General features: G+C 38.1%; 1 protein-coding gene across 4 annotated transcripts in view; it reads right to left on the bottom strand.

Moving 5' to 3' along the window:
• VPS13A (vacuolar protein sorting 13 homolog A) overlaps positions 1-12586 on the bottom strand; it is a 767672-nt gene that overhangs the window by 273348 nt on the left and 481738 nt on the right. For all 4 annotated transcript variants that reach the window (XM_053702484.1, XM_053702483.1, XM_053702481.1 and 1 more), the window contains exons 41-42: positions 3189-3548; positions 2762-2863 (exon numbers count right to left, since the gene is read on the bottom strand). In XM_053702484.1, coding sequence (XP_053558459.1) covers positions 2762-2863; positions 3189-3548 — 462 coding nt within the window. The remainder of the gene's footprint in view (positions 1-2761; positions 2864-3188; positions 3549-12586) is intronic.

Genomic DNA, 12586 nt, shown 5'->3' on the forward strand with positions numbered 1-12586 from the left:
AGTAACGGTTGCTAAAATCATTTTCCTCATACAAACAGAAATCTTCATCTCTTTTCTGTTTCAGAGTAAATAGTACATACCAGCACTATTTTAAAATAACAAACTCTTGATTGAATAATAAAAACTACAGTTAAACACTAAAAAACTCTAAGCCATCTCCGTGGAGATGTTGCCTGTACAACGGCAAAGAGAATGACTGGGGTAGGCGGAGCCTAGGAGGGATCATGTGACCAGCTTTGCTGGGCTCTTTGCCATTTCCTGTTGGGGAAGAGAATATCCCACAAGTAAGGATGACGCCGTGGACCGGACACACCTATGTTGGAGAAAATATATAAACAAACTAAATACCCATATTTAAAATAACATTCTAAATCAAATGTACTGTATCATAATGAAGTGTATTTAAGCCTAGTTATTTATATTCATCTTACCAAATCCAGCATTTGTGTCGTTATGCTTCCCTAGTGGATCTAAATGTTAGGATGACATACAATGCCTACCTAATAACTGTGCAAGTGTTGCTATCACAATGTAATATCAATTAAGGAATGTTAAAGAAAAATGTGTTACAATCATCCAACTGGTAAATTCATACGAATGAAAAGGGGATCAAAGACCTATGTCATATAATACTGATCCCCTTATATTATACAGTAATGGTGATCGTGTAAATGTATATACACATTCCTGTGGTAATACAATATGTAAATACATTTAAAAAAAGGAATGGTGTAACGCAATACTCTGATGATTACAAGTGGAGCTCTAAATTTTGATTTCTTGAAATCGATACTTGCGCTCCACTGAGTAATACCAGTGCATGCTAATGAGTGCTGGTATTAAAAGTTAAGAGCAATGCGAACACAAGCTCCTGTTCGCATTGCAGTGAAGTATTGCGCTCACAAGAAGAGCGCGCTTCCATAGGCTCCAATGGGAGCCTCGTTATCATGCCGTCAGAGATGCCACATAACCTAAGCGCAGCGAAGGCAGCAATAATAAATATATATATGTTTATGCTTATATACATATATATTTATGTGTTAATATGTGTATACGTATATATTTACTGGGAACACATAGTTCCTAAAGACTGCAATGTAAAGGCACTTATCAGTGCCGTTTTGTTTCTAAAACCACACTCCCACCAACTTTAGACCCCCAAAACTGCCTAGTGCAGTATTTCATTTAAAAAAAAAAAAAGCTAATTGTTTTTAAATTAAAAACTATAATGCTCTCTATTTTGATCGGATCTCTAGTTAATTTTTTGAGCGGTAATCGCTACTGCGAGCTCGCGGAAGCAATAACCACTTGTAATGGCTGGCTAATTATCACGCACCCGCAAACTAGCAACACCCCACACCCGCCAACTTTACTCCCAAAATACTGCCTAGTGCTACAATGTTTATTATTTAATAAAAATACACTACACTCTATTTTGGGGGCATTTGGGGCACATTTATAAAATTAACCAGAGATCTCATCACTGGTTAAATTTATAAGTGGTAATTGCTACCGCGAGCTCACAGTAGCAATAACCAGCCACTTGTAATGGTTGGTTATTTATTGTGCACCCAAAAACATGCGAATCGGACTGTTTGTGGGCGCGCAGTAAATTAGCAATCCACTTGTAATCTAACCCTATATGTGAAATATGGATATCAATATCAAAAAGATGTTAGTTACTCTAGATTTTAGGTTGGTGTAATGTGTGTAATATTATTCTATGGTAATACAATGTGATGATGTTTGTAATTCATCAAATAATATGGCAAATAAAATGATTCCATATGTATATAGGCAAATTAACCTAAAACTAATTAATCAAATAATATAACTAAAACTGTGTATAGGCTGAATAACCTGAAAATAAATTATACATGTGAAATATGTGTAGGCAAGATGAATATAAATAACTAGACACTGTTACAATTCATCACAATACACCACGTTAGATTTATAATGTTATTTTAAATAAGGGTATTTCGTTTGTTTATATATTTTCTGAGCACATATGTATAGACACCCCTCAGGAATTTTCATAGGAGCACAGTATGATGACATTATCACTTCATATGGAGTAAGAGTGGAACAATCCGACTATATGTTTTTAATACATGTGGTCAGTCACAGCCCTGAAGCTTAAATAGGATGATAATTAGTGATCCTGTTGACATCATGATATTAATCGGACTGAAAGTATATCAGATAAGGATGCTGATTGGATAATGTAGAAACTAAGTGAAGGATGTTCAGGTTTAATGATTATATATTCTCATATGAGTATCTAATCAGCGGACCCCACTCACATTGTCTGCATTGAATAATGTTTTGTAAAGTATGTGAATGTACAAACATTTTTAAATGACTATGTGAATTATTTTGTGTTATATATAATATAGTAAATCAATATAAGAACAAGGGGAGTGCACATTCACAATATTTCATGTCCGTTGTAAATAACATAGAGCTAATTGTAGATTAGTTCAAACACACCTCTAGAGTACTGATTGGTTGCAAAAGTGAATTTAAGGTAGCTGGTTATGTGAGTTTAACATGCCAATACAATTGTATTAACTTATCTTATGGAAGAGTGCACATATGTTGTACTATAATTGTACCTTTCTCCATATTCACATCTATGGTGAGTTGCACTGCTTCATTACTCAAGGTTTATTGTACATATTGAATTTAACGTTTTGTTTTCCAATTAAAAGCAAAGATGGCATTACTACTGTGTCTAACATGTCTGCATAAAGCATACCTTAATTCCAAGACTCCATGGCCTAAAATCATCACTTCTTTCAAGCTCCAGCGGTTCCAGTAACGGTTCCCACACACCAAACATTTCATTATAGCAAAGCACCTGAAAGAGCCACACAGAATATTTCAATAGAATTACTAAAATGGTATGCAAACATTAAGCTTACCAGAAACATTTTTTCTCGAAGTATAACAAAAAGCACTGATTAAGAAAAATAAAAAATGTATATACAGGTATTAAGAAAAAAAAAAAAATTAATTGGTGTTAATTCTGGAGCAGTAGTAGAATGAGCTATACATAGGTTTAGAACATAGACACAACAGAATATGTTTTTACTTATTGTAAAACAATGTTTTTATAGATATATATATCGCTATATGTTACAGAGAACACAACTCACATAATAGACTTATTTTGTGTAATTTACCTCTAGATCAAGTTGGCAGTGGAGATTTATAAGGCTACTCCAGTTCTTCACATCCCCAGAAAAAGAAGATTTAGCTAAAAGCATAGGTAATGTTCTGTGACCAACACCAGCTTCAAGAGTCAGAATAATTGATTCAATGTTCAACTTTAGGGTCTCTCCGGAGAGGACCATCTTTGTATTGTCTCCAGACTTATTCTCACTTTCTTTTTCCTCTTCAAGAAACCACAGTTTTAAATCTCTCAAGTCCCTTTTTTCCCAAAGATCTGGAGGGACGGGGCTAGTGAGTTCAGTTTCAGTTTCTTTGGAGGGGGAAATAGCTGAAGTGATTGTAATTACAGTGTTGATAATGGCAGGAGAAACCTGAAAATAAAGATTGACACCTGTTGCAGAGAACCAATTTGCAATGCTTAAAAAAAAAAAGGCTTATTTAGGCAACGGTATTCCTCTTTGCACATTTTGCTGCTTTGTTGTAAAATGTCCTTTCAAAATTCTCAATCAGTCCCTTTCATTGCAGCCAAGCTCAAAAACTGTGAGTACGGTTTTCCCCAGTGAGTGTGTCGGCAAAGAAAGGCACCGACTTGAAAACTTTCAAAAGACACCAAGTAATTGAAAATTATACTTGTTTTTAGTAAGTACAATTGTGTGTTTGTGTTATTTGTTATTAAACGCTTTACAAGTGTCGGAGGTGTGCTGTCTCTTTTCTGTACATCCTGTTTACATAAGGCATGAATTAAAGGGATATTTAACAGTAAATGCAAGATATAATGATGTATTCAAAGGGAAGATTAGACTTAAGAGTAATATGTAGCTGTATTTTTACCATTATATGAGTTGCCGCCATGTTTGAACTAGTTTTCTATTTATCTGTTTCTTCTGCTGAGAACAATTAGGGGAAGATAGAAATATATATATATATATATATATATATATATATAAACCAGGCAATAAAATGGTGTAAACAAGGTTGTGGGGGAATATTGTATTGCCTGTTATGTATCTGCCCCTAACTGTTCGCAGCAGGACAGTAAAAAAACATAATTTAAGAACTTACCTGATAAATTAATTTCTTTCATATTGGCAAGAGTCCATGAGCTAGTGACTGTATGGAATATACAATCCTACCAGGAGGGGCAAAGTTTCCCAAACCTCAAAATGCCTATCAATACACCCCTTAACACACCCACAATTCAGTTTAATGAATAGCCAAGTAGTGGGGTGATAAAATAAGGAGTAAAAAAAAAGCATACAAAAAGAGGAACTGGAAATAAAATTGCGCTTTTATACAAAAATCATAACCACCAAAAAAAGGGTGGGCCTCGTGGTCTCTTGCCAATATGAAAGAAATTAATTTATCAGGTAAGTTCTTACATAAATTATGTTTTCTTTCAAGTAATTGGCAAGAGTCCATGAGCTAGTGACTTATGGGATAGAAATACCCAAGATGTGGAAGACCACAGAAGAGTCACTAGAAAGGGAGGGATAAATTAGGAACAGCTATTTCCGCTGAAAACATTAAATCCACAAAAAAATAAGTAAGTCTTTCTCAAAAATTACGCATAAATTTCAAGAAAAAAACTTAAATCATAAGCAGAAGAATCAAACTGAGACAGCTGCCTGAAGAACTTTTTTACCAAAGACTGCTTCTGAAGAAGCAAATACATCAAAATGGTAAAATTTAGTAAAATGTATGCAAAGAAGACCAAGTTGCTGCTTTGCAAATCTGATCAACTGAAGCTTCATTCTTAAAAGCCCAAGAAGTGGTGACTGATCTAGTAAAATTAGCTGTAATTCTCTGAGGCGGAGACTGTCCCGCCCCCAAATAGGCCTTATGAATCAAAAGCTTTAACCAAGATGCCAAAGAAATGGCAGAGGCTTTTTGACCTTTCCTAGGACCAAAAAACAACAACAAATAGACTAGAAGTCTTCCTGAAATCTTTAGTAGCTTCAACATAATATTTCAAAGCTCTTACAACAGCCAAAGAATGTAAAGATCTTTCAACAGTATTCTTAGGATTAGGACACAAGGAAGGAACAACAATTTCCCTACTAATGTTGTCAGAATTCACAACCTTAGGAAGAAATTTAAACGAAGTCCGCAAAACAGCCTTATCCTGATGGAAAATCAGAAAAGGAGACTCCCAAGAGAGAGCAGACAATTCAGAAACTCTTCTAGCTGAAGAGATAGCAAAAAGAAACAACACTTTCCAAGAAAGTAGTTTAATATCCAAAGAATGCATAGGCTCAAAAGGAGGAGCCTGCAAAGCCTTCAAAACCAAATTAAGACTCTAAGGAGGAGAGATTGATTTAACAACAGGCTTGATACGAACCAAAGCCTGAACAAAACAGTTAATATCAGGAAGTTTAGCAATCTTTCTATGAAATAAAACAGAAAGAGCAGAGATTTGTCCCTTCAAAGTACCTGCAGACAAACCTTTATCCAAACCATCCTGAAGAAACTGTAAAATCCTAGGAATTCTAAAAGAATGCCAAGAGAATTTATGAGTAAAACACCATGAAATATAGGTTTTCCAAACCCCATAATATATAATATACTTTTTGGATTATTACAATCATGGATCCCATCTACTGTTCCACTACTATTATTCTTACTGTGATGTATTTAAGTTTTGCATATACATTTTCTCAATTTTTGTCCTTCATTAACTTTTGAGCCTTTATCCCCTTCAGTCCACCTTTACCCAGGTATTAGGTTAAGTTTGTCACGTGATAATTATTATCCTATGAGCTAAAGGCAAGCCTTATTTCTTTTAGTATTGTCTTATTGTTAATCACGCTTATGAGTAAGGCTTGTTAGCCGAAACATGTAAGGCGTGATTATTTTGGCTTTCTAGGAGTTCAAGGCTCTTTTAATGTGACACAAATAAAGATCAAACTTTTTAAGGCAAAAGTGCCGGCTACGTTTTTGCTACTTTTAGAGAAAAAATCTTCTCACAGGAAGTCTTATTCTGAAACCTATTCGATACCCCTGAGAGACAATATTCTGAATGCATTGATTCTGAACGGAACCTGCCCAAATGTCTTGAAATAATTTCAATCTGCCCCCCACCAGCAGAACTGGATTGAGGGCTGCACCTTGATGCAGACTTGGGGGCTGACTTTGGTTTCTTATAAGGCTTGGATTTATTCCAACTTGAAGATGGATTCCAATTGGAGCCAGATTCTTTAGGGGAAGGAGTGGTTTTCTGTTCTCTATTCTGACGAAAGAAGCTTTAGATTTACCCTTAGACTTTTTATCTTGGGGCAAAAAAACGCCCTTTACCCCAGTAATAGTGGAAATAATAGAATCCAACTGGGAACCAAACAAATTATTACCCTGGAATGATAGAGATAGTAACCTAGATTTAGATACCATGTCAGCATTCCAAGATTTTAGCAGTAAAGCTCTTCTAGCTAAAATAGCCAAAGACATAGATTTAACATAAATCTTGATGATATCAAAAATAGCATCACAAATAAAATGATTAGCATGTTGAAGCAAACGAACAATGCTATGTAAATCAGAATCTTTTTCCCGATTTGCTAAGCTATCCAACCAAAAAGTTGATGCAGCCGCAACATCAGCCATAGCACTGGCAGGTCTGAGAATATAGCCAGAATGTAAATAAGCTTTCCTTAGATAAGATTCAATTTTCCTATCTAAAGGATCCTTAAAAGAGGTACTATCTTCCATAGGAATAGTAGTACGCTTAGCAAGAGTAGAAATAGCCCCATCAACCTTAGGGACTTTTTCCCAAAACACTAATTTAGCTACTGGCAAAGGATGCAACTTTTTAAACCTTGAAGAAGGAACAAAAGAAGTACCAGGCTTAGACCATTCCTTAGCAATCACATCAGAAATAGCACCAGGAACAGGAAACACCTCAGGAGTAATCACTGGAGGTTTATAGACAGAATTTAAACGTTTACTGGATTTATTATCAAGAGGTCCAGATTCCTCAATATCCAAAGTTATCAACACTTCTTTTAACAAAGAACAAATATACTCAATCTTAAAAAGATACGTTGATTTATCAGTGTCAATGTCTGAAGTAGGATCTTCAGAATCAGAGAGATCCTCATCAGAGGTGGATATATCAGTATGTTGTCGGTCATTACAAATTTCATCAGTATTATGAGAAGTTTTAAAAGACCTTTTACGTTTATTTGAAGGCGGTATAGCAGCCATAGCCTTCTGTATCGAATCAGCAATATCATTTTTTTTATCAACAGGGATATCATGTACTTTAGATGTTGAAGGAACAACAGACACTGTACTAGCACTAATAGAAACCTGTTACATACTACAGCTGGAGATATAATCTCCACTAGCTTACAACAGATATACTTAGCTTTGGTAGAACTGTGTTCAGGCAGCATGGTTCCTACAGCAGCTTCTGAGACAGGATCAGATTGAGACATCTTGTAAAATGTAAAAGAAAAAATAACATTTAAACAGAAATATCTTATTTCCACATATAGCAGTTTCAGGAATGGGAAAAAATGCAAATGCTAAAATTGACAAAAAACAAATAGCAGGGGGGCGGAGCCGACCACGGACCAGCATGGTCGCACTAGCATAACGCTCCGAGAAGTCGGACTCTGCTGACAACTTAAAAGTCAGCCTAGAGGGAGAAAAAACACCGAAATCTGTCCGGTAAACAACAGGGAAGACCCCGGAGTAGCACAAGAATGACAGCGGTCAAATAATATTAACACCGCGGAGACAGGCTAATCTCACACTGGACTGACTGCGGCCTTGTTGTTGGAGCACGGCGTTTCGCGCCGCATCGCATTGTGAGTACAGAGCAGGGGATTGAAAAAATAAGACCGGCCCTATATTCACCTACACCTAACCCCCATAAAGGCAGAATGAACAGCCGGACACACGGGTATAATTAAGCTAAGAGATGCCGTTGGGAGAGTGGACTCTTGAATAATACCTACACATATGAGGTAAAGGAGGAGTAGGCACACGCCATGACAGTTTAGACATGCCGTATAGCATAAAGCCTACTACAGTGCGCCATAACATAGAGCGTCTTTAATCAGATGTAAATTTAACAGTACAAAGAGGCTGCAGTCTCTGATGTCTAGCCACAGTCCCATGAAAAAGGCATTATAACATAAAATTGACGACAAAAGAAAGAGGAACAGGCTGAATCCTGTATGTGCCAGGAACTCACAGTGAATAGGAGGGTGATTCTAGAATATACATTGAAACCTACCCTAAGGGATTATACCCCACATTCCACTAACAACAAGCTCTTACAGATCCACATTACAAAGCAGCCATGACATCAAAAAGGCAGCAGAAACCTGAAAAATCACTGAAACCAAATACTAGCACAAACTCCAAAATGAACACTTTTTTCAAAACTGTTGCAACCACAGATGACATAACCCCAGCTTCCCCAACAACTGATATGGCAGTTGAGAGTTCTGCTACAGAAGAAAATCCTCAATGCGAGGAAACTCCGTTAACCAGAGCTGATTTGAAACAACTACCCTCTAAAGATGACTTTGCCTCTTTTATGCAACAAGTTAGTCAGTTGATCAAAGATGGTTTGGCAGAGGTCAAAAAGGACATTACTGACCTAGGTAATAGGGTAGAACAACTAGAGGACTATGCTGAAGAACTCTCTGAATCCACTAATGTGACATCCTCTCAACTTCAACATCAAACGTCTGAAATTGTTCAGTTACAGAACCAAATCGAAGACTTGGACAACAGGGGCCGCAGACAAAATTTACGGATCAGGGGTATCCCCGAAACAGTAGGGCCTACTACCCTGCAACAGTACCTACAAGAACTTTTTTGTTCACTTTTGGATGGCAGCCAAGAGACGAATATAATGCTAGATAGAGCGCATAGGGCGCTGAAGCCGAAACCACAACCCTCTGCCCCACCTAGGGACGTCATATTGAAATGTCACTATTTCCAGGACAAAGAAAGAATCCTCACAGCTGCCAGGAAAAAATCACCAATTAAACACCTGGACATTTCCCTTCAAATATTTGCAGACCTAAGTCCTCTTACACTAGCGAAACGCAGAGAGGTGGGTTTCCTCACATCACACCTTAGAAACCTGTCAATTCCATACAGATGGGGTTTCCCATTTTCTCTAAAGGCATCAAAGGACAATAAGGAGTGCGTCTACAGAGACTTGGAGGATCTAGACTCTTTTTGTCAACATCTACATATACCCCTTCCAAAGATTCCTGATGGAGCAGGCTGGGACTGCGAGGACGACTCCGCACGGCACCAGCCACCACGACAACAGAGACAGAGGTGGACTAGAGTCCAAAAGAAATCTAAAGTACCGACGACGAGACGCCCTGGAGGGCTCTCCAAAGACACACCTCCTACATGAACTGAGATTGAGACACTATAGTTAGACCTATTTACTTTAGAATAAAAATAATGGTACACTATGTATGGACACTGCTCTACAAGGAACGGATAAGCCAATCCTAAGGCTCACATGAAACACAGAAGAGAGACTTCCAGAAATCATTAGTTTGTATTTTTCATATTTTCTATGTTTCTTTTCACATCTAGAAGTATAGCCATACTTACATTCCCTCTAATTATTACTATAGTTTAATATGCAGGTTCGATTGCAGCAAATAGATTGCTGTTTCCCCCCATGTGTAATTTGGCCGAGAAGAGGCCTACCTTAGTTAGCAGATTTATTAATCAGCTGAGAAGTCAGCTAATTGTTATAAATGTTATAAAGTTTATGTTTAGTTATGTGCTCTTCTTATATCATTCACAGATAATGCGTTATTTTAGGTTTGTTATGGAATGCTGCCGACATGGGTCCTTCCTGGCCGCCCAGACTGCTGAAGAAGACAAATCCTTTCAGAAGGGACACCTATCAGACAAGGTAAACAGAGATTACAGCCCACTACACAAATACTCACAATGCATAAAACACTAAAGATAATATCTCAAAATGCAAAAGGGCTCAACTCCCCCTCAAAAAGATCCATAGCGCTAAGATGGTTTGCTAAGCAAAAAAGCTCTATAGTATTCATTCAGGAGACACACTTCCCTAAAGAGACAGAACCCAGACTTTTATCCAGAGAATACCCAGTCGGCTACTTTAATTCCCACACTAAGAAAAGAAACGGAGTAGGGATTTTGATCCACCGCAATATCCCCTTCCAGCTTATTAAAACTATGGGAGACAGAGAGGGCAGAGTGTTAATAGAAGTGGGTCTAATATACAACAGACCAGTGACCTTAGTTAACGTGTATGGACCCAACTCAAACAGAGCCCCCTTTTTTAAGAGACTACTTTCACTAGTACTAGAACACAAGAAAGGAATACTGATATTAGGGGGCGACCTTAACGTGACCATGGACCCTGGGATGGACACCACCTCCTCCAACATGGCTACCACACACAGACCCCCGGATGTAGTGTACAATTGTTTTAGACATCTAAGCTTGGTAGATGTCTGGAGGTTACAACATCCCCGGCAATGGAACTATACCTTTTACTCCTTCCCATGGGAATCCTATTCTAGGTTAGACTACCTATACGTAGATCAATCTAGTCTATCACACATTAAAGACTCGGACATACAACCAACGACATGGACCGACCATTCCACAGTCTCCATTTATTTAAATTGGCCAGAGGTCCCACTTAACCCATACATATGGAGGTTAGACGAATATCTGTTACGACACCCACCAACCCACCAGTCTCTCTCCACATCAATAGATGAATACTTCACTCTTAATAAGGGACCAGACACCTCACCACTAAACCTATGGGAGGCGCATAAGGCGGTGATAAGAGGCAAATGTATTAAACATGCTGCACATCTCAAAAAAGAACACAATAGGGCAATGGACACTTTATTAGCCAAACTGCGCAAACTAGAACTAGAGCATAAGCAACAACCGAAGAATTCAGACCTTCTAGCCTCAATCACCAAAACTAGATTGGAACTCAACGACATACTCACTAGAGAGGCCCAACAGAAAGCCTTCAAACTCCGGAAAACCTTCTTTTATGAGGGGAACAGGACAGGGTCATTACTAGCCAGGGCACTAAAGACACGAACTAGCCAAACACATGTCCACAAATTACAACTCCACAACGGGGAAGACACACAAGATAGCAAGGGCATAGCAGAAGGATTTAGAAGCTTTTATGCACACCTCTATAACCTAAAACAGACAGACTCTCAGACGCACTATGAGGAACTACAACAATATCTATCATCAGCTGACCTAAACACCCTCTCTGATACACAAATGAATGACCTTGACAGGCCTATCTCCCTTGAGGAAGTACTCTCAGTTATATCTCACCTCCCTTCGGGGAAAAGTCCCGGTCCTGATGGTTTTACCAATTCATACTATAAATCCTTTAAGCAAATATTGGCCCCCCAGTTATTAACACTATTTAGATCTCAAGATGACGAAAGCTCTCGATTCTCCCCGGAAATGCTATCGGCACATATTTCAGTTATTCTAAAACCAGATAAACCCCAAGACCAACCAGGCAGTTACAGACCAATTTCCCTACTCAACTCAGACATCAAAATATTCAGCAAGATAATAGCCAATCGGGTTAATACAGTACTTAGCGACATCATTCACACAGATCAAGTAGGGTTTACACCTCGCCGGGAGGCACGAGATAATACAATAAGAGCCCTTACACTTTCAATGTATGCACAGCATCAGGGCATCCCAGCAGTCCTTATGACAACCGACGCAGAAAAAGCTTTCGATAGAACAAATTGGCATTTCTTAAAACAAACCCTAGAAAGATTTGGTTTTGGAGCTAAGATAACTAATAGAATAAGTTGCCTCTACACAAACCCAAGTGCTAGAGTAAGAGTAAATGGTATGCTTTCAGAACCCTTTGCAATCAAGAATGGCACTCGCCAGGGATGTCCCCTCTCGTCTATACTTTTTATATTGACAATGGAGGTGCTGGCCGCCCATGTGCGTGCAAACAGCGAAATCCAAGGTATCTCAATAGGCCCCAATAACTTCAAAATAGCTATGTACGCGGACGATGTCCTCTTCTCGATATCTTCCCCTTCTACAACTATCCCTGCCATCCTAGAGGAAATTGATAGATTCGGTAAATTCTCAAATTTCTTAGTGAACCAATCGAAGTCTGAAGTTCTAAATATCTCATTAAAAGCATCAGAATTCCAAGGTCTCGCATCGATCTGTCCACTACGCCTACAAGCAGATTCGATCAAATACCTGGGTATACACCTCTCCCCTCTGCACTCAGTCCTTTTTAAGAAAAACTATGAGACATTACTCAACAACATATTTAAAGACCTTAATATTTGGGCGACTAAGCCGCTATCCTGGTGGGGAAGGGTCCATTCTATAAAAATGACGGTTTTACCTAAAA

The sequence above is a fragment of the Bombina bombina genome, chromosome 2, assembly GCF_027579735.1.
Source record: "Bombina bombina isolate aBomBom1 chromosome 2, aBomBom1.pri, whole genome shotgun sequence".
NCBI classification, from domain to species: domain Eukaryota; kingdom Metazoa; phylum Chordata; class Amphibia; order Anura; family Bombinatoridae; genus Bombina; species Bombina bombina.